This window comes from Trichomonas vaginalis, chromosome IV (genome assembly GCF_026262505.1).
Source record: "Trichomonas vaginalis G3 chromosome IV, whole genome shotgun sequence".
In the NCBI taxonomy this organism is placed as follows: Eukaryota; Parabasalia; order Trichomonadida; family Trichomonadidae; genus Trichomonas; species Trichomonas vaginalis.
Window position 1 is genome coordinate 16,197,363 of NC_067206.1, and position 17,726 is coordinate 16,215,088.

At 35.3% G+C, this 17,726-nt stretch overlaps 11 protein-coding genes and 1 pseudogene across 12 annotated transcripts, besides 4 other annotated features; 7 read left to right on the forward strand and 5 right to left on the reverse strand.

Annotated features, from left to right (window-relative positions):
- Positions 1-1,251: part of a mobile genetic element that runs on past the window's edge.
- TVAGG3_0104510 lies at positions 46-1,171 on the forward strand (annotated as a pseudogene). Its single transcript has one exon. A coding segment is annotated over exon 1 (1,126 nt).
- Positions 1,224-1,251: a terminal%2Cinverted (terminal inverted repeat of Mariner transposon ID:TVAGG3_0104500).
- A 710-nt stretch (positions 1,252-1,961) lies between these two features.
- On the forward strand, positions 1,962-3,404 carry TVAGG3_0104520 (conserved oligomeric Golgi complex component 5 family; the record flags this gene model as incomplete). Its single annotated transcript, XM_001305308.1, has 1 exon — positions 1,962-3,404. The coding sequence occupies one exon, from the start codon at positions 1,962-1,964 to the stop codon at positions 3,402-3,404; it is 1,443 nt and encodes a 480-aa protein (XP_001305309.1).
- Positions 3,405-3,761: 357 nt separating this feature from the next.
- On the reverse strand, positions 3,762-4,121 carry TVAGG3_0104530 (spectrin binding; the record flags this gene model as incomplete). Its single annotated transcript, XM_001305309.1, has 1 exon — positions 3,762-4,121. The coding sequence occupies one exon, from the start codon at positions 4,119-4,121 to the stop codon at positions 3,762-3,764; it is 360 nt and encodes a 119-aa protein (XP_001305310.1).
- A 283-nt stretch (positions 4,122-4,404) lies between these two features.
- On the forward strand, positions 4,405-4,824 carry TVAGG3_0104540 (phospholipid-translocating ATPase protein; the record flags this gene model as incomplete). The annotated part of the gene is made up of 1 exon (XM_001305310.1): positions 4,405-4,824. One exon carries the CDS (start codon positions 4,405-4,407, stop codon positions 4,822-4,824), a length of 420 nt encoding a protein of 139 aa, XP_001305311.1.
- Positions 4,825-5,277: 453 nt separating this feature from the next.
- On the forward strand, positions 5,278-6,207 carry TVAGG3_0104550 (phospholipid-translocating ATPase protein; the record flags this gene model as incomplete). Its single annotated transcript, XM_001305311.1, has 1 exon — positions 5,278-6,207. The coding sequence occupies one exon, from the start codon at positions 5,278-5,280 to the stop codon at positions 6,205-6,207; it is 930 nt and encodes a 309-aa protein (XP_001305312.1).
- A 129-nt stretch (positions 6,208-6,336) lies between these two features.
- On the forward strand, positions 6,337-7,302 carry TVAGG3_0104560 (phospholipid-translocating ATPase protein; the record flags this gene model as incomplete). Its single annotated transcript, XM_001305312.1, has 1 exon — positions 6,337-7,302. The coding sequence occupies one exon, from the start codon at positions 6,337-6,339 to the stop codon at positions 7,300-7,302; it is 966 nt and encodes a 321-aa protein (XP_001305313.1).
- A 13-nt stretch (positions 7,303-7,315) lies between these two features.
- TVAGG3_0104570 (spectrin binding) lies at positions 7,316-7,978 on the reverse strand (the record flags this gene model as incomplete). Its single annotated transcript, XM_001305313.1, has 1 exon — positions 7,316-7,978. The coding sequence occupies one exon, from the start codon at positions 7,976-7,978 to the stop codon at positions 7,316-7,318; it is 663 nt and encodes a 220-aa protein (XP_001305314.1).
- A 416-nt stretch (positions 7,979-8,394) lies between these two features.
- TVAGG3_0104580 (aspartyl/lysyl-tRNA synthetase family) lies at positions 8,395-10,335 on the reverse strand (the record flags this gene model as incomplete). Its single annotated transcript, XM_001305314.2, has 1 exon — positions 8,461-10,335. One exon carries the CDS (start codon positions 10,333-10,335, stop codon positions 8,461-8,463), a length of 1,875 nt encoding a protein of 624 aa, XP_001305315.1.
- Positions 10,336-11,483: 1,148 nt separating this feature from the next.
- On the forward strand, positions 11,484-11,992 carry TVAGG3_0104590 (Chain Q 40s Ribosomal Protein S16; the record flags this gene model as incomplete). The annotated part of the gene is made up of 1 exon (XM_001305315.2): positions 11,493-11,915. One exon carries the CDS (start codon positions 11,493-11,495, stop codon positions 11,913-11,915), a length of 423 nt encoding a protein of 140 aa, XP_001305316.1.
- Positions 11,993-12,324: 332 nt separating this feature from the next.
- TVAGG3_0104600 (uncharacterized protein) lies at positions 12,325-13,545 on the forward strand (the record flags this gene model as incomplete). The annotated part of the gene is made up of 1 exon (XM_001305316.1): positions 12,325-13,545. One exon carries the CDS (start codon positions 12,325-12,327, stop codon positions 13,543-13,545), a length of 1,221 nt encoding a protein of 406 aa, XP_001305317.1.
- A 464-nt stretch (positions 13,546-14,009) lies between these two features.
- On the reverse strand, positions 14,010-15,203 carry TVAGG3_0104610 (proteasome regulatory particle assembly; the record flags this gene model as incomplete). The annotated part of the gene is made up of 1 exon (XM_001305317.1): positions 14,010-15,203. One exon carries the CDS (start codon positions 15,201-15,203, stop codon positions 14,010-14,012), a length of 1,194 nt encoding a protein of 397 aa, XP_001305318.1.
- A 310-nt stretch (positions 15,204-15,513) lies between these two features.
- On the reverse strand, positions 15,514-17,411 carry TVAGG3_0104620 (calponin homology domain-containing protein, DDB G0272472-related family; the record flags this gene model as incomplete). The annotated part of the gene is made up of 1 exon (XM_001305318.2): positions 15,550-17,379. The coding sequence occupies one exon, from the start codon at positions 17,377-17,379 to the stop codon at positions 15,550-15,552; it is 1,830 nt and encodes a 609-aa protein (XP_001305319.1).
- A 112-nt stretch (positions 17,412-17,523) lies between these two features.
- Positions 17,524-17,545: a mobile genetic element.
- Positions 17,524-17,545: a terminal%2Cinverted (terminal inverted repeat of Kolobok-1_TV transposon ID:TVAGG3_0013400).
- Positions 17,546-17,726: the final 181 nt, after the last annotated feature.

Here is a 17,726-nt window from a genome sequence, read left to right on the forward strand (position 1 = left end):
AGGAGATATATGCTGATTATAAATATATAATAAAAATATGAATATATGTATATGATGAGTATGTTGTATTTTGGCGCCATGCCGGGATATAAAATGAATTTTGAGACAAGAGGCGGTTTCGCGGGAAATTTTGGCGGGATTTTTTCATTTTTTTAATGAATCATAAAGAAAACATCCTCGCTCTTGCAAAAAAATGCAAAGACTGTAAAAAAATCTACGAGACATTGGTAAAATGCTTCGGTATGGATGCTCCTAGCTATTCCACTGTAACGTATCATGTTAGGATGTATCACTTCATGAACAAAAAGGCGCCCATCATAAAAATTGACAAAAAATCGCCGGATTAAAGAAAAATCAAAGCAATTCTTCAAGCGCTAGATGAAGACCCAAGAGCATCACTCAGAAGGATAGAGGAGATGACAAAGATACCACATACACCAGTCAGTTATTATCTGCACAATTATTTGAACTACAAACTAGCGTATACACGTTGGGTTCCGCACAACCTTAATTCAGTTCAAAAAAAATCTAGAGTCCAATCTTCGAAAGAGCTCCTCTCTATATTGGGTGCGTATCAATCCAAGAAGTTTCGCTTTTTAGTAACAGGGGACGAGTCTTGGTTTCAATATGCAACAGAAGCCAAAATCATGTGGATCCGGAAGGATGAAAATCCGCAAACATTCCCGAAGAAAAAAATTGACACACCAATGATGATGTTGTCAGTTTTTGGGGCGTGAATGGCATCATCGCAATTGATATTCTTCAAAAACCTAATACGATGAATGCTCAGTATCTAATTGACAATGTTCTTACTCAAATTATCAATTCTGATGAGTTTGAGAAATTCAAACAACAAAAACAAAAGTTTGCAATTCATTTTGATAATTCAAGAGTTCACAAAAGTCATAAGGTAATGAATTACTTGGTGGAAAACAATGTCAAAGTTGTTCCAAACCCAATTTATTCACCTGATATTGCACCCTCTGACTTTTATTTATTCGGCACGCTAAAAAAGAGAGCTGAAGGACGCGAATTCGCGAGTCCAGATGATCTTGAAAATTTTGTAAGATAGCAATTTGAGCAATTTTCTCATGATGATTTAAAGCGTGTCTTTCAAGCCTGGATCGATCGCTGCGAACGCGTGATTGAATCCAATGGTGATTATATTTAAATAAACTTTATATATATGTAACTTGTTTATTTCTATTCGCAGTATTCAGGTTTGTGCTAAACACACCTTTGGACACCCTATATTATTAATAATTTGTTTGGATGAATGTCTTGATCAATAAATAAAAATTATTTCTAAATCGCATTTAAAAGATAACGAAGCATTTCATATTTTAAAATAATTTAAAATTTCATATTTTGAGAGGGTAAAATCAAATTTTAAATTTCATATTTTAAAATAATTTTAAAAATGACATATTTGCGTTTTACAATTTTTCATTAAATTTCATTAGACACTTATTATATTAGTTTTCATTAAAATTTAATTTACAAATATGTTATTGAATATGTCATATTCTTTCTCTTATTGAGTAACATTGCTACCATTGATTAGCTAGTAAAATCTGAATAATATAGTTAATAGTGTATATGATTATAAATCTTTTAATGAAATATGAAGCATTGCAAAAAAATATTTGTTTAATAAGCATTTTAATATCTTTAACTTACATGACTGAAACACATGTAGTATACTTGCACTGTCTTTATTGATCCGAACTCATTTGGATATTCATATTTCAAGGATGAATTTTGAGTCAAAGATCCTTTAAGATTGCTCAGAGCTTCTTCAATAACGTTACTTGCTTTAAATATAATGAATGAAACTAGTTTATCAAAAGATATAATTTATTAATTATAAAGATATCTTATATGACTGAATTACTCATAATCGTTGTTAAATGAAAGCTTAATATGACTTATATATCTGTACAACATATCAAAATAAGTATATGGATAAAGCGATTTCCGAGCTTGAGAATGGACAAATCGAGCCAATTAAATTTGCAGCGAAAGTTTGCGAACAAGGAAACTACCAAGAAGCACTTGATACAATTACAGCTCGCAATCAGGCATTAGATCAAGAACTTCGAACAGCTGTTTGTGCAAACAGTGACGAATTGTTACAAAATGCAAGTGATGTCAAATTCTTACGCGATAGAGTTACAGCTTTGAAGTCGCAAATTACAAGAACTCGAAATGAAACTGAACAAATTGCATCATCCATCGTCAATCCTTTCAAAAGAGTACAAACAGCCGCAGAAAATCTTCAAAAATCATACATTATATGCAAAGTTTTACGAACACTCCAAAAATTCCTCGCTTTAGTCAGACAATCTGAAAAAATCACTCCTGTTACAGAAATTAAAGGATCAAGCAACGATATTCGCCGACTTTGTGAAATGTATTTAATTGCACAGAAAGGAGAATTGCAAGGAATCAATGCTTTCGAAATATTTTGGCAAAAAATGAAACCATTATGCGATAACCTCATAAATGTAGCTACAGATCAATATTATAAAAGCATACAAACTTCTAATGTAACAGAAGCGAGTTCAGCTGCAGCAGTTTTTGATTTTTTAGAAAATCTTCAACAAATCTCGAACGAAGCATACCAGAAAGAAATAATTCGAATGAATGATACAATGAAAGAAAAACTGAAAGATGTCAATCAAAGACAAGCCAATTCTCTTCAAATTATTAAAGATACAATTTTAATTTTGCCAATTTACGCTTCAAGAGTCAATACGATCTACCAAACAATGTTATCAAGGATAGCATTAGGAAAATCCAATTCTTATGACTTAAAACCTTTGGAACCTTTTCATATCGTTGAATCTTTTTCAACTTCATTCCAAAGCCAAATAGAAAGCATTGCAAGGAAATATCCAAAGATATCAACAGATATTTCTACAGAAATTCCTTCAATTAGACAAACTTTTGTTTCTGCAATTGATAGACTGCCAGATTCGATAAATCGACAAGATTCTCTTACAGTTTTGTCATCATCGATTGTTCCCTTCCAGGATTCGTTCATTTCTACACTTGATAAAGAGATGAGACAAAAATTATCACAATTATTAAATGGAAAGTCCGATGATTTGTCAATTCTTAAAGTGTTCTGTGATGACTTAAAGACTAAAATGCTTTCATACGATTCTGGACTTGTTTTGGCCTTGAAATCTCATATTATTAAATTAGCTTCAGATTATCAAGGTCTCAAAGCAAGAACTGGCCAGCAAATATCTATTGAAGCTATGAAACATTCTCCAGTCCTTTGTAAAGGCTTAGTTGAGATTTGCAACAAATTTTACCAGGATGAGTCTGCAAAAGAGGTTGAAAAGATACTGAATTCACTTCCACCACCATCATCGCCTGCAAAAGGCAGACGTTAATAAATGTTTTGTTTTATTTAGAAATAATTTTTTCATTATTTATTAATTTTTATTTTATTTTTAACTTATCAAAGATACTACGGATGCAGATAAAAAAAACATTTCCAATCAGTTTTCCATCTGGGTCTTTTTCATTAATATTTGCACCATGCATAACTAGATATTCTGTTAATCCTATGTATATGAAAAGTGACGTTTTTTCCTAGACGTGTGGATAAAGCAGTTTTTAGATCAAAAATTTTGCGCGAACGTGGAGCTCAGACCTCTCGCTTCGAAGGGTTCACGACAGTATCGTCATACAGTGTCTAATGCATATGTTAATCCTTTTAATTCATTTTTTGTTCATCTTTTGCAAATTTATATTGCACCATAAGAAATTAGAAGCTTTACTGTGTCTAAACGATCAAACTCTGCTGTTAAATGAAGAGCAGTTTTTCCATCTTTGTCTTTTTCATTAATTTTTAAACCATGTGAAATAAGAACTTCAAACGTTTCTTTATCATTACATTTTTCTGCTGCATAATGAAGAGCTGTTTTCCAATAATCATTTTTAATGTTGATATCTGCACCATGCACAACAATAAGTTTAGCGATTTCCTTGACATTTTTATTATTGCAAATTGAAGAGCAGTTTCCTGGGGTCCTACGAGGTGAGGTGAAAAGAGAAATTTTTATACGTTTTTTTTGAAAAGAATCTGAGAGGCGCCACACGCCCATCAAAAATGCTTGAAAAATGGATGAAACAAATTTAGCATTTTCATCTCATAGATCATTTTATCGTCCAAACCAACAATATGATGAAAATAACCCTTTTGATAATAGCCATGGTTTCGGAGAATTCATCCCATTTTACGTAAAAAGATGTTCTTCTCGAATTTCTTTTGTATTTTATCTTTTAATTGTATTGATTCAGATCAGGTATAGCACCTCGTTGAATTTGTTTGTTACATTACCTCCTATTTTCTTATCAATTTTTAGTTCTGCATTATCATTTTATACAATGTTACGTAGAAAGAAAAAATTCATAAGACGTATCAACAGGCTAACTGTAGATGTTTTGAAAGGTTCGACGTTCTCTCCTACTACGTGGAATGATATACATCCAGGAGATATAATTCGATTAAAAAACGGTGATGTTGCGCCAGCAGATTTAATTGTTCTAAAAGCATCTAATAGCATGCAATGCACAATTGATTTCTATCTAATTGACGGTTCTTCTCAACTTGCACCAAGATATGATCCAACTTTGTTAGATATTAAGTTTGATGGATCTAATCCTACTATGAGAATAAACCTTACAAACATAAAGCGCGAATTTGTATCAGGAGCTGCAAATATCAAATCTTTTCTCCAATCTCATTTTGTTTTTTCGGCAGATCTCACTTATGAAGACAAAACTGTCCAAATTACAAACAAGTAATACATAGAAAGATACTGTACAATACACCACAGCGAAGAAGTCATTTGTGGAGTTGTTTATTCAGGAAAAAATTGCGTAACTGTTAATAACCCTCTTTTTACACAAAACTACACATATTTCGAGAAACTACTGAACAAAATCAACCTTTGGATGTTGATTTTCATTGTTTTTTTCGCATTAATTATGACAATTAAGTCAATTGGCTATTTTCATATGTCTAATCAATGGCCTTTTGCAGCAGGAATACGTATCATCCCATATCTATTCCAGAACTTCATTAACTACGTAATTTTATTGCTTCCAATTTCTTTTCTTGAAATTTATCCATTTATTGACATTGTTGAGATATTTAACTCTAATTTCATACGCAAACACTATAAGAAGACCTATATTCCTAATACAACGTGTTTATTTGACTTATCTCATATTATTTCTTTATTTGTCTCAAAATCAATGCTCCTTGAGCCCAAACCATGTTTAAAGCGTATATACTTGAATGGTAACACGTATGGCCGGGATATTGCAATCCGAGAGCTTTCTCTCGCAATTCAAAATAATCTTCTCGAAAACAGAACGATTATGAGACAATTTTATGATCCATCATTACATATATCCGAAGAAACGCGTATGTTCTTCTTACATCTCGCGCTTTGTCACTCTGCAACACTTATTGGGACAAAAGAGAAGTTTCGGTACGTTTCGAGGTACCCTGATGATGAACAGCTCCTCAAACTAGCTGCTAATGCTGGTTATATGTTGATTAGTCGAAATCCAGAAAATTCTTATATATTAATAGGCGGAAAAACGTATTGTTTTACTACGAAACGTATGATTCATAGCTCTGTGAAGCACCCCCGTACATCGATTATTGTTGAAGATCAAGATGGAACAATAATTTTATTTTCACGAGCAAACTACAAATTGATGACTTCTATCATTGATAATTCTGATAGTCTCAACAACGTATATGAGAATTTCTACCAGGAGGGACTCCACGTTGAAATGTGCTCGTATAGAATTATTACGCAGAAGCAGTACAAGCGATTTGAGGAGAAAATTGGGGAGTTCGGAACGGAAAACACCGATCTCGTATATACGATTGTCGAAAATTTGGAGATGCACTCATCTCCTATCAGTTTAGTCGCATTTGAAGACCAACCACGCGACGGAGTGCTTCCATTTTTAGCCAGATCGAAGAAAGCGTTCGATAACATTGTCCTTACCTCTCAAACGAAAGGAACATCTTTATTAATTTCTGCAACTTCACTTGGCATTGTCAAAACCAATCCAATTGTTGGTCTTATCAAAGGCAACACTCTTGAAGAAGTGGATACATCACTCTCTTTCTTGTTTGAGTCTCCGAAATACGAAGTAATCTGTTGACAAGGTTCCTGTGTAAAATTTTTGTACAAAACATGTCACAAAAATAGAGTTTTGTCACTTTTGAAAAATACCAAGACGATAATTTTACAAAGAAGTGATTCATTCCAGAATTCTCTATTTATTCGATATATGCGTGAAATAATGACCAAAAATGTTCTTTCAATTGGCCATTCAATTTACGATTTCGGATTTCTTTTGAATTTCAACTGTTCTGTATCGGTTTCCGCCCACGAAATCAAGCCATGTGATGTCAGCTGTGATGTTGTTACAATGAACTTCGAAGACTTGAACAAAATAGTCTTCGTCGATGGAATGAAAATTCGAGAAAGATTTGATTTCTCATTAAATTTTGTTTTGATGAGAAACTGTTTTACAGCGTTTCTCCAGTATTGGTACAATATATACAACGCATGTTCAGCAACACCTTTGTTCTCTGAAGGACTTTTAACTTCATTTTTATGTTTCTTTTCTTTGATTCCAATTTTTTCGCTGTCACTTTTTAATGAAAAAAAGAAAAATGAAGAGTTTTTAGAACTACCTGAATATTACAAGGCATCTAATAATGTTGAAGTATATAAGAAGGACCTGATTATTAAGATTCTTTCGTGTTGTATTTCTTCTTTTTGTTTCTTGAAATTATCAAATTTAATTTTATCAAAAAGTCAAGAATTTTCAACTACTATCAGCTTGAACGTGTATTCATACACATTATCTATTTGTTTGATGTCTTTCTGTATAGGATCTGTAATTGCAAGTACTCATATTTGGTCTGGAATTCATTTGTTTTTAATTTTATCTTCTTTTGTTTTGTTTGTTACGTTTTTCATGATAAAAACAAGCAAAGAATCTGTTGGAAGGGAATTCAACGCTTTATTCGCTGCTTTCTCTTCTCCTATTATTCTTTTGTTTGTTTTCTTTTCTTTGATTTTGTCTTTATTTGTTCAATACAGTTATAATTTGATTTTCTCTCTGTTTTCTTCGCCTCTGAAGAAGGAAGAAGACAGTGAACAAGATATTTTAAGCTCAAGATTGAGGAATGACTCTGTATCTATATTTGATAACGTAGATGATGACTCAATAGATGAAGAAGTTTAATTTTTATTTGTTTTTATGCAAAATAAAATTTTATGATAATAATAATAAAAAGGTTTTCATTCAAGTGCAAAAAAAAGATTAAATAAATGCATGTAAAGTAGTTAAAAAATGGAAGTATTTTTATCGTTTCTTTTCTATTATATCTGGCTGCTTTATGAAGAGGTGTTTCTCCATTTCGAACTTTTTTGTTGATATTGGCCCCGTGCGAGATAAGAAATTTGATTGCTTCTTCGCTCGGATTATTAAGTGCTGCAAAGTCAAAAATTGTTAAATTACAATCATCTTTTGCATTGATATTTGCACCTTGTGAAAGGAAATATTCCCAAATGGATTGGATATTGAACTTAAATGAATAAAGAAAACATTGGTCAACATCATTTGTTTGATCGAAATAAACCAAAAGTGATTCAAAATTGCTATAATATTTGCATTCTTTTATATTGATCTTTAAATAGCGATTATTGTACGGAATAATATTTAAAATGTCTACAATTAAATTTTGCGGAAAATTAATAATTGAATCAATCAACTCTATCTTGATCTTTTTGTAAATCGAGTTTATTTCTTCTTCATTTTCTGTTTTCAGACGATACAAAGCATTAGATGTTTCGATGTAGGATTCGTAGTTGATTCGCAATTCTTCGTATGTCTTTGGATGACTGTTTTGATCAGACATAAAAAAAATTAATTTGTCAAAAATTAAAATTCTTTGAATGAACATAAGGGGGGTAGGGGAGGGGGTGAGAAGTCATTGTTTCATCTTTATCTAATCATCGAAATGGAATTAATCCACATTATTAGTAATAATCATTGCAAAAATTCAATTCTTCGATGTTCAATACATCATATCTTGAATCAATACCTTTGGTTGTTCGAAAGATTACAACAGTAGCAATAGATTGACAAGTCATTCTGGTAGAATATTATCAACTATGTGAAAGGATAAGTAAAAACTGCCGTTTGAGAGGAAAATTGAGAATCCCGATGTATACTTTTTGACAATGTCAAAAATTTTTAAAGCATAAAAATATTTTACAAATATATACTTTCCGATGAACAGATCCTCAGAAAGTACTCAAACTGCAGTTTTTATATCAAAAGGATTTTTTTTAATAATAAAACTTTTAGGAAATGAGAAAAAGCAAATGATTTGTAGTTTTATGGTGTAGCACGGTTCATGATACGTGGGTAAAGGCAAGTCTCACGGATGTGGCCGATCTTGAGAATCCAGCGGACGAGTCTTTCTGTTCCGAGGCCGAAACCACCGTGTGGGAAGTGACCGTAGCGGCGCTGGTCGACGTACCAGTAGTAAGGAGCTGGGTCGAGACCGTTAACGAGGTAAGCGTTCATGAGTTCATCGTAGCACTCGAGACGCATTGAACCACCGACGATTTCACCTACACCTGGGACGAGGAGGTCGCAAGACTCTGTGAGGCTGTTGTCTTCTGGGCATCTCTTCATGTAGAAAGCCTTGATTGCAGCTGGGAACTTTGTCATGAAGCATAGTTCACCGATTGTGTCGACGAGTGTACGTTCAGCGAGTTCTGGGATATCATCATCATCCTTCCACTTGTCTTCGAGGTGTTCTGGGTCCTTTGGAATGTCGTGTGTTCTGCAGAACTCGAGAGCTTCCTTGTGTGTGATTCTCTTGAATGGTTTCTTGAGTGGCTTGAGATCTGGGTTGTGCTTGAGGATGAAGTCCTTGAACTCTGACTCGAGAAGGCCGTTGACAACAGCAATGACCATGTCTTCAATGCGGGACATGAGTTCGTCGAAGTCAATGAATGGATACTCGGCTTCGATGTGTGTGAACTCGCAAAGGTGACGTGGTGTCTTGGACTTCTCTGCACGGAAGGATGGCTCAATGCAGAAGACATCACCCATGGAGGCACAGCATGTCTCGAGGTAGAGCTGAGAGCTCTGTGTAAGATATGCCTTCTGGCCGTAGAAATCAAGGCCGAAAAGTGTGGCGCCACCTTCGCATTGGGTCTGGACAAGGCATGGGCAGACAACTTCTGTGCAGTCGTGCTTGTAGAAGTTCTCACGGATGATACGTGTAAGATGATCACGGACTTTCATGGTTGTGGAGGCAAACTCGGATCTGAGAACAAGATGGCGGTTGTCGAGAAGAAGATCTGGTGTAAGATCTGGTCTTGTAAGGGTATCGAAGTCGGATGGAGCGTTGCCGATCATTTCCCAATAATCAGCAGCAAGTTCCTTGCCACCGACAGCACGCTTGTCCTCACGGACCTTGCCGACAACCATGACTGTGGCTTCACGGTTGATTGTGAGGGCGGATGTTGTCTGTGTGAGGATGCCTTCAAGAATGACTTGAAGGAAGCCTGTGCCATCACGAAGGGTAAGGAACATGATGCCACCATGGCGGCTGAGCTTGTGGACCCAACCGAAAACGCGCTGGCGCTCTTCGGAGGCAACAACGTATTTGATCTTTCTTGTGACGGCGGCTGGAAGGGACTTGTCTTCCTCGAGCTTGATGCTGGCGGCCTTTTCGAGGGCAGCCTTGAGCTTCTCAGCTTCGGCGTTGGCATTTTCAGCTTCCTTGGCCTTCTGGGCTGCACGCTTCTCGGCGTTCTTCTTGACACGAGCAAGGTTCTTCTCCATGGCCTTCTTGGCGGACTTGCCCATGGCTTCGGCGAAGTTAAGGTGTTCGTATGCTTGTTCGAGAACACGGCTGTTGTTCTCATTGCGTGGAACACGCTCTGGGTAAGCTGTGAAGGCTTGAATTGGGGTGATAATGTAGTTAAGGAGAGCATATAACTCACGAAGGCGTTCAAGAGCTTGATCTTGGTTGAGTGTGCCTGCAACAACGAGATCACCTGTCTCTTCGATCATATCCTTGACGTTTGTGGAAAGAGACTCAAGGGCTGGTGATAAGATTGTTGTTGGATGAAGTGGCTTTTCAATTGACTTGAGGCTCTCGATGCAGATAGCGATGATTGAGGCAATTGGAAAATCTTCATCATCGTTGACGAGTTCGCGGATGAGGGCAGTGATTGCTGTGAAATCCCACATTGAATGATAAAAAAAATTTCTGGCCGAATTGGCTGTCAAATTTTGAGTTCCATCGGCTAATTTCCGATTAAAAAATATTATCGTTGTCATAGTTAAATGAAAAGTATAATTAAAAAATAAGCCATGTTTAGGCAAATTTTCTCATATTCATTTTGAATATGAGTGGTAAATGAAGATTTTTTAATTTTATTTGCATCGAATGGGCGACCAAGTGAGATATCAATACTTCAATTAACAAAAATAAACGCATATTTACATTCCAATTTGCATAACTAATTGTATCTTTTTTATTTTATTGCATATTGGCCGTAGATTCATGGATAATCGGAACGCCTCAAGAACAAAAGTTAACATGTTCTTGAATAGCACTGTCCAATGATTACCTTCTTTGCATCTTTATGCAAACTGAGTTGAATCCATATATTAAGCTATCGAACTGTTAGAAATAAAATTACCATATAAAATAAAAATGATTTATTTTATCCTTCTTGCAATTTCAAAGTAATTTTATTGGAAATGATGTTGTTCGTTTGTTGTATTATTTTGATGTCATAGACATAAATAAATTTGAGATCTAACCTATTTTGATAAAAGCTTTTACCATTGCATAATGATTTGAATTACATTTTCAGAATCTTTAGTCTTGTCAAGTGTATATATTGCAAATGTGATCCCTTAGTCCAGCTTTGACTAGTTAATCACTAAAATTTTCTCAATCCTTTGAGTTGTCACTAATATGCATTCGATATCATATTATGAGTGTAATTTCAGAAAATCAGTCCAGAATTGCATGTATATAACTAGTACCCGCCGATTTGAAGTTGATGATTGAGAATTTTGAACAGAATTAGGATCAATACATATCGAATGTTTAAATCTGTAGTATTGACTTTGTCAACGTATCACAATAGAGCAACAAAACATTATGATTTTATGCAATGACTCTCTTTGTATGCTGGATCATTTTTTGCATTTGAATTTTGAATATCTTTTTCGTATTGTTTTTCTTTCAAAACAGATATCACTTACATGGTATAGAACTTTTAAAAACAATGTTATTTTCTTACTATTATTTTTTGACACTTTACAATTTACATTTTTTCGCTGGTGAAAATTTTTATTTGATAGGGAAAAACGGTTTGGCTTACCCTTTTGTGATGAAGAGCGTCCAGGTTTTTGGTCGTAAGAAGACAGCCACCGCCGTCGCATACTGCTGCGAGGGCTCTGGCCTTATCAAGCTTAATGGCACACCAATCAATATGGTTTCATCTGAAACACTTCGTGCCAAGATCCTCGAACCACTCCAGCTCATCGGTGAAGAGTCATGGGGCAACCTCGACATCCGCGTTCGCGTCCACGGTGGTGGCCATGTCGCTCAAGTCTACGCTATCCGCCAGGCTGTCGCTAAGGCCATCGTTGCTTACTATCAGAAGTATGTTGATGAAGCAACAAAGACAGAAATCAAGAACACACTCCTCGGCTACGACCGTACACTCCTTGTTGCCGATCCACGTCGTATGGAACCAAAGAAGTTCGGTGGTCAGGGTGCCCGTGTCCGCAGACAGATGTCATACCGTTAAAAGCCTCATAATATACTCTATGGCCGTAATATGGCATTTTTTTAATAAACCAAAATTTGTCAAATTCCAAAATCTATCATTTTTCCTTCTAATCTATGCATTTAAATCATCATTTACCTTCATAATGTTGATGTTCTTTTTGAATTTGATGAAATTTTGAATTTGGATTAAAATAATTTCGTGATATTTGTGTTGTATCAAGCGAACCAGGCTTGTTTCAAGATAGAGTAGGCAAATGACATAATTTTAAGTTCTCAACAGTTTTTAATCCTGAGAAAACAGACATTTGATAAAGATTAAGGTTCCATTCAAAAAAATTCTTAAATATTATTGTATTTGATATCAAGGAGATTCATTTTTGTTGAAATTTAGAAAATTATTTCAATAGTTTACAAAAATACGTTATAAAATGAACGAAATTCCAAATTCTCAACAATCACATCCTGTAGAAACATTTCAAGTTAGCACAATGAAAAATGATCTCGTTGTGATGCAGAAAACAATCGATAAACTAAGAAATAACTTCGAATTAGTTGTAACTGATATTCCAAGTCAATTATCGCAAAAAATAAGCATTATAAAAGGAAAACAGAAGTCAGTTGCTTCATTAGTAGAAAATGAACGATTCAATTCCAACCAACAACGATATCATGCTTTAAATACACGAATTAACACATTACAGCAACGAGTTAATAAGTTTGTTGATACACAAGAGAAAAGATCTAATGACACAAGATTCGATAAAGCATATAAATACGTCAGAGAAACAGTTACACAAAAAACAAATGAAATTCGAACAAAAATCGCCGAAGATGCAAAAATCAGGATTGAATCATACAAGAACAAAAACAAGAGTGTTGAATCAACTGACAAATTCGAATTTCACTCTTCTTTGCAACCTTTACCTTCTGAACGCGAAACCTACTCTTCTGTTTATCAAGAACAGATAGATAATACTCCATTAGTTTCATACTTGAATAATACGCAAAATAGGATTGACAAAGCCTTAGAAAATTGGAAAATAATAAATGAACGAAATCAGAAGCTTAAATCTCTTACGGTACAAATTGATGATGATCTTTATAACAAGATAGAATCAAATCATCAAGAAATAGTTGATTTAGAAGAATCCTGTACAAATCTTCAAGCAGATTTGAAAAATAAGTCAAAATCCTCTGTTTCGGACGTTATTGAGAAAAAGAAGACCAAGGATGTTGCACAGATTGTTACAAACAGCGAATTTTCTCAATGGGTTGCGAATACTTCGCATAATCTTGCAAATGTTTCAAATGATCTCAAGATATACATAAATAAATGTGATACATCATTAAATGGTGTTCAGGAAAGAATTGGACTACTTTCTAAAGAAATCCAAGATGTTTACGACAGAATTATTTTAATTGACAAGGCAATGAACGATTACAATGACCAACTATCAGGTAAAGTTGATCAGAAGATAGAAATACATGAATCTTCTAAGAAAGTTGACTTCAACGAAGTAAATAAAGTTTTTCTTGAGTTTAAACAAGAACATATCAATGCAAGGAATAAGATAAGAAAACAGATCGATGAAACAAAGATGAAACTCAGCGAAGTTGAAGAACTTCTTCTCCAAAATCCTTATATTTGAAATTTAATTTATTTTTTTGTTTTTTATTATTAGTAAATGTTTTAATACTGTATTCATAGTAATATACTACAAGGGTGGGATCCTTCCACATCCAGAACCAATGACAGAGGCTGAATTTCTTTGGGAACATAACATGGATGCAATGGCTGTTGAGAAATCGCTTAAGGCATTCGTAACTTGGGAGCTGACACTGAGAAATTAGAGGCTATGCTCTTATCCAAGTTATAAATTCATTATTTTGCATTAAAAAAAATTTTTTTTATAAAAAATAATCGAATAAGCTATAACTTTCTGAAATCCTCTCAATTTTTTGCCAACAGAGCAGGATATCCCAATTTTCTATTGTATAAAGTATACAGGGATCGGTAGGTGACGCTCATATCTATCATTTAAAGTGTAATTGTCTTCTTCTCGTTCTTTAAACTTCGTCATCTTCACCATATTCATCATCTTCACCATTTTCATCATCTTCTTTCCTTTGCACCATGTGAAATAAGGAATTCTACCATATCTAGACTTTTTCCTGCTGCATAATGAAGTGGAGTTTCTCCACGTTCATTTTTTGCGTAGATGTCTAAACCATGTGAAATCAAATGCTCGGCTACTTCTTTCAATTTATATTTTGCAGCCAAATGAAGAGCTCCTCCATTAAAAGAATCCGTTATTGTGATATTGGCTCCACTTTCGATGGCGCATATAATAGTTTTTGGAATTTTATATAGATAAATTGCATGTAAAATATCAAATTTTTTGACTGCACTTCGCTTGAATTTTTTAAAAACATATACAAGTAAATCATCAATATTGAATCTGAGTAGATTATTATCAAAAGAAGATATTTGTCCTGAATCAATTGCTATCAAAAATGCTTCAAGATTATAATAATCTGTTACAATATAACGAATATTTTGATGAGGAAAGTTGTTATTTAAATAGTTGAAGAAATCGATGTTGTGTGATACAATTGCATATTCAACACATTCACTAATATTTGAAGAATCTATTAAAGGTAATGATTCTTGTATAATCCGTGGATTTCCACCTAAGAATGATAATGCAATCGAATAATCAGAAGGTTCAAAATTATGATTCTGTCTTAAATATAAATAACATTTTTCTGAACCATAATAAGAGCAAACTTCCAAAAGATTGAATTTCTTCTTAGTATGAAATAAGCGTTTTTCCATTTTGATATTGATGTCAAAACCTGGCTGATTGACTATGTATATCATTGTTTCGAGATCATCATTCATGATTGAATTAAATAATGATTTTGGTTTCAAAAATTCATAGAAGTCTCCAAGAGAATTGCTTGGTATTTGCTTGTTATTTTCGAATGCAGAGATAACATCTTTGATTTGATTTACATGGTAATAATTTATTTTATTATTTTTAAGACTGTTAATCAAGTCATAGAGTTTTAAATATGCTTTCATGTAACGATCCCTTAAAAAAAGACAGTTTTCCACTATTATTAGAATGTCAAATGTTTTTAAATGATATTTATTTATCAAGATTTCTTTAACTTTGATAAAAGTGCTTTCTACTTTGTCGTCTGTGAGTTGATATATACTTCTCATTGTATCAATATAATCAGCATAGGTTCTAATTAAATCAGCTCCTGTTAATTCCTGTGCAATGTCTTGATCCATTGACATAACAATATTTTTTTTGGGATAAAATAACCAACATTAAATTTTTTCCTCAAATTTTTTTCTCACAATTTTTTTCCAGAATTTTTTTCCCAATATTAATTTTTTTTTCCAGAAAGACCAAACTTTAATTTAGAATGATATTTTTTTTTAATTTTGATCATCCAAATTAGCACTCCTAGATTTACCATATATTCGGCGCGTTGTCACTTTTCGCTAGTTACACTTCACTTCTTTGGTAAAATAGCTGCCAGATCCCTCAATTTTTTTTCATATCGTTTGTCCTCTTATTTTCAATTAGGGAAAAAAATATGTTTTCATTTACAAAAACGTACCAATCAAGAAGAGTTTTTTATGCATAGATCTTGTTAACCCATGACTGGAAGTCATAGCCACCTTCGACCTGTGGGAGTTCCTGGCGGAGGAATGCAGCATCTTCAGCAGAGAAGTAGCGGTCGAGCTGAGCATCGTTAAGGACTGGGTTGCCGTTAGCGATTGTCTTGAAGGCCTCCATTGTTGTCTCGTTTGTCTCAGCCTTGTTGAAGTGGTCGAGCATGAACTTAACGTATTCATCGAAGTTCAACTTCTCTTCGCCAGAAGCGGAGTACTTCTTGCATGTTTCCTTAGCCTGGTCATCTGTGAAGTCTTCGCCGAGTGCTGTAAGGCAAGCGCGGAGTTCGTAGTACTGGAGGGACTTGGAGTGGTCCTTATCGAAGTGGTTGAATGTCTCGTGGAATGAAGCGAGTTGTTCCTCGGAGATCTCAAGACCCTTAGCAGCAGCGATAGCAGCTTCGATTTCACGGATGAGTGTTGTAGCGTGGGCAATTGTGGCGTTGTAGATTGACTCGATGAATGATGGTGTCTCATCGATCTCAAGGTGCATTTCAGCCTCTTCGATATCGTTGTAGATAGGAGCAAGAGCTTCGACATCGCCGTGCTTGCTGCGGATTTTGTCAACCTTAGCGTTGAGGGCTTCCTTCTTCTGCTCGAGTTCGCCTTCGATTGAGTCTAACTCCTTATCGAGAGCTTCAAGAGCGCCCTGGACTTCCTTAGCCTGGCTGACATAGGACTTAACCTTGTCGTTAAGGAGGCCAAGGAGCTCTGAGCGGCGGTCGGAAACCTGCTGGTCGAGTTGCTCGAAGCGCTGGTTGAGGGCCTGTTCTATGTATTCCTCTGGGATCTCTGGCATTGGACGCTTTGTAGCCTTGCACTTCAACTGGAGAGCGGAGTAGGCAGCAACAGCGTTAGCCTTGAGCTCGAAGATCTTTGGACGGCCATCCTTACCGTAGGCGATTGTGTTAACGAGCTTCTGCTTGATGCCCTTTGTGTCCTTGTCGAAGGAATCATCGGCAATTTCAGCGGACTTGGCATCCATCTCAGCGATGGCGGCCTGGCAAGCCTGGATGTAGGCCTCTGTCATGTCCTTGATCTCGCGCTGGATGCCAACTGTGTTCTTGAGCTTCTCGGCCATCTGGTCAGCCTTTGTGTCAGAAGCGAAGAAGTGGAAGAACTCGGAGACCTGTGTAACAACGGACTTCTCATCTGGCTGTGTATCAGCGATATCTTCAACATCGAGATAAACTGTGATGCCGAGCTGCTTGCAAGCCTCGAAGGCAAGGCGGCAGTTCTCTGGGTGGTTAGCCTTGTCAAGAGCGTTGTAGTCAAGAAGCTCTGGGCGGAAGTGGTTGATGAGGGCGCAGAAAGCAAGGCCGGATGTCCAGGAGGATGTGAAGTTTGTGACATCAACACCTTCGTAGCCTTGTGTGTTCTTCTTGCACCAAAGAAGAAGGGCATCACGAGCTGTAGCTTCTTCAACTGTGATTTCTTCGATTACGAACTTGTTGATAACGGACCAAATTAAGCCGAGTGTGAGCTTTGTGTCGTGGTCGACAATGTTGTTTGAGCCGATACCGACAAGTCTGACCTTCTTAACTTCAGAAATGTACTTGATGGCGAGGTCGCAGTTTTCGAGCTTCTGGATCCTCATCTTTGGGGTCTTGTGCCATTTTCCTGGCATTGGCTCCTTGCCAACGATCTCAAGGAGTGTAATAAGCTTTACACCATCTTCGAAATCTTGTGTGCAGTCTTCAACTTTCATTCCAGCTTGCTGGCAGTACTTGTTGCACCATCTTGAGAAAACCTTGATCTGTGTCTGTTCCCAATTTTTGTTGAGGGTTGTCATTCTGAAAAGTGAAGTGTTTGCAGCAATCGTCTGTTCACCTCGGTCAAAGTTCTCAAATTTTGAATGTTTGGATTCCATACTTTAAAAACATTACATTAATGAAATATAACATTTTTTGATTTGATCGAAATTTTGTCATGTTAAGGGTATAGTAAACTCAAAATTCTAGAGTTTTTAGAGTGCCAATAAACTCTATAGGCCTATATATATCTATATTTTAAAGGAGAGGTTACGCCATAATATTTGATATTATAAATTATTAATTCAAAATCAAAGTAGAAAATGAAACTAATTTTATTCTAACCTATATAAATATATCAATAATCTAAAATGATTATAGTCTGAAC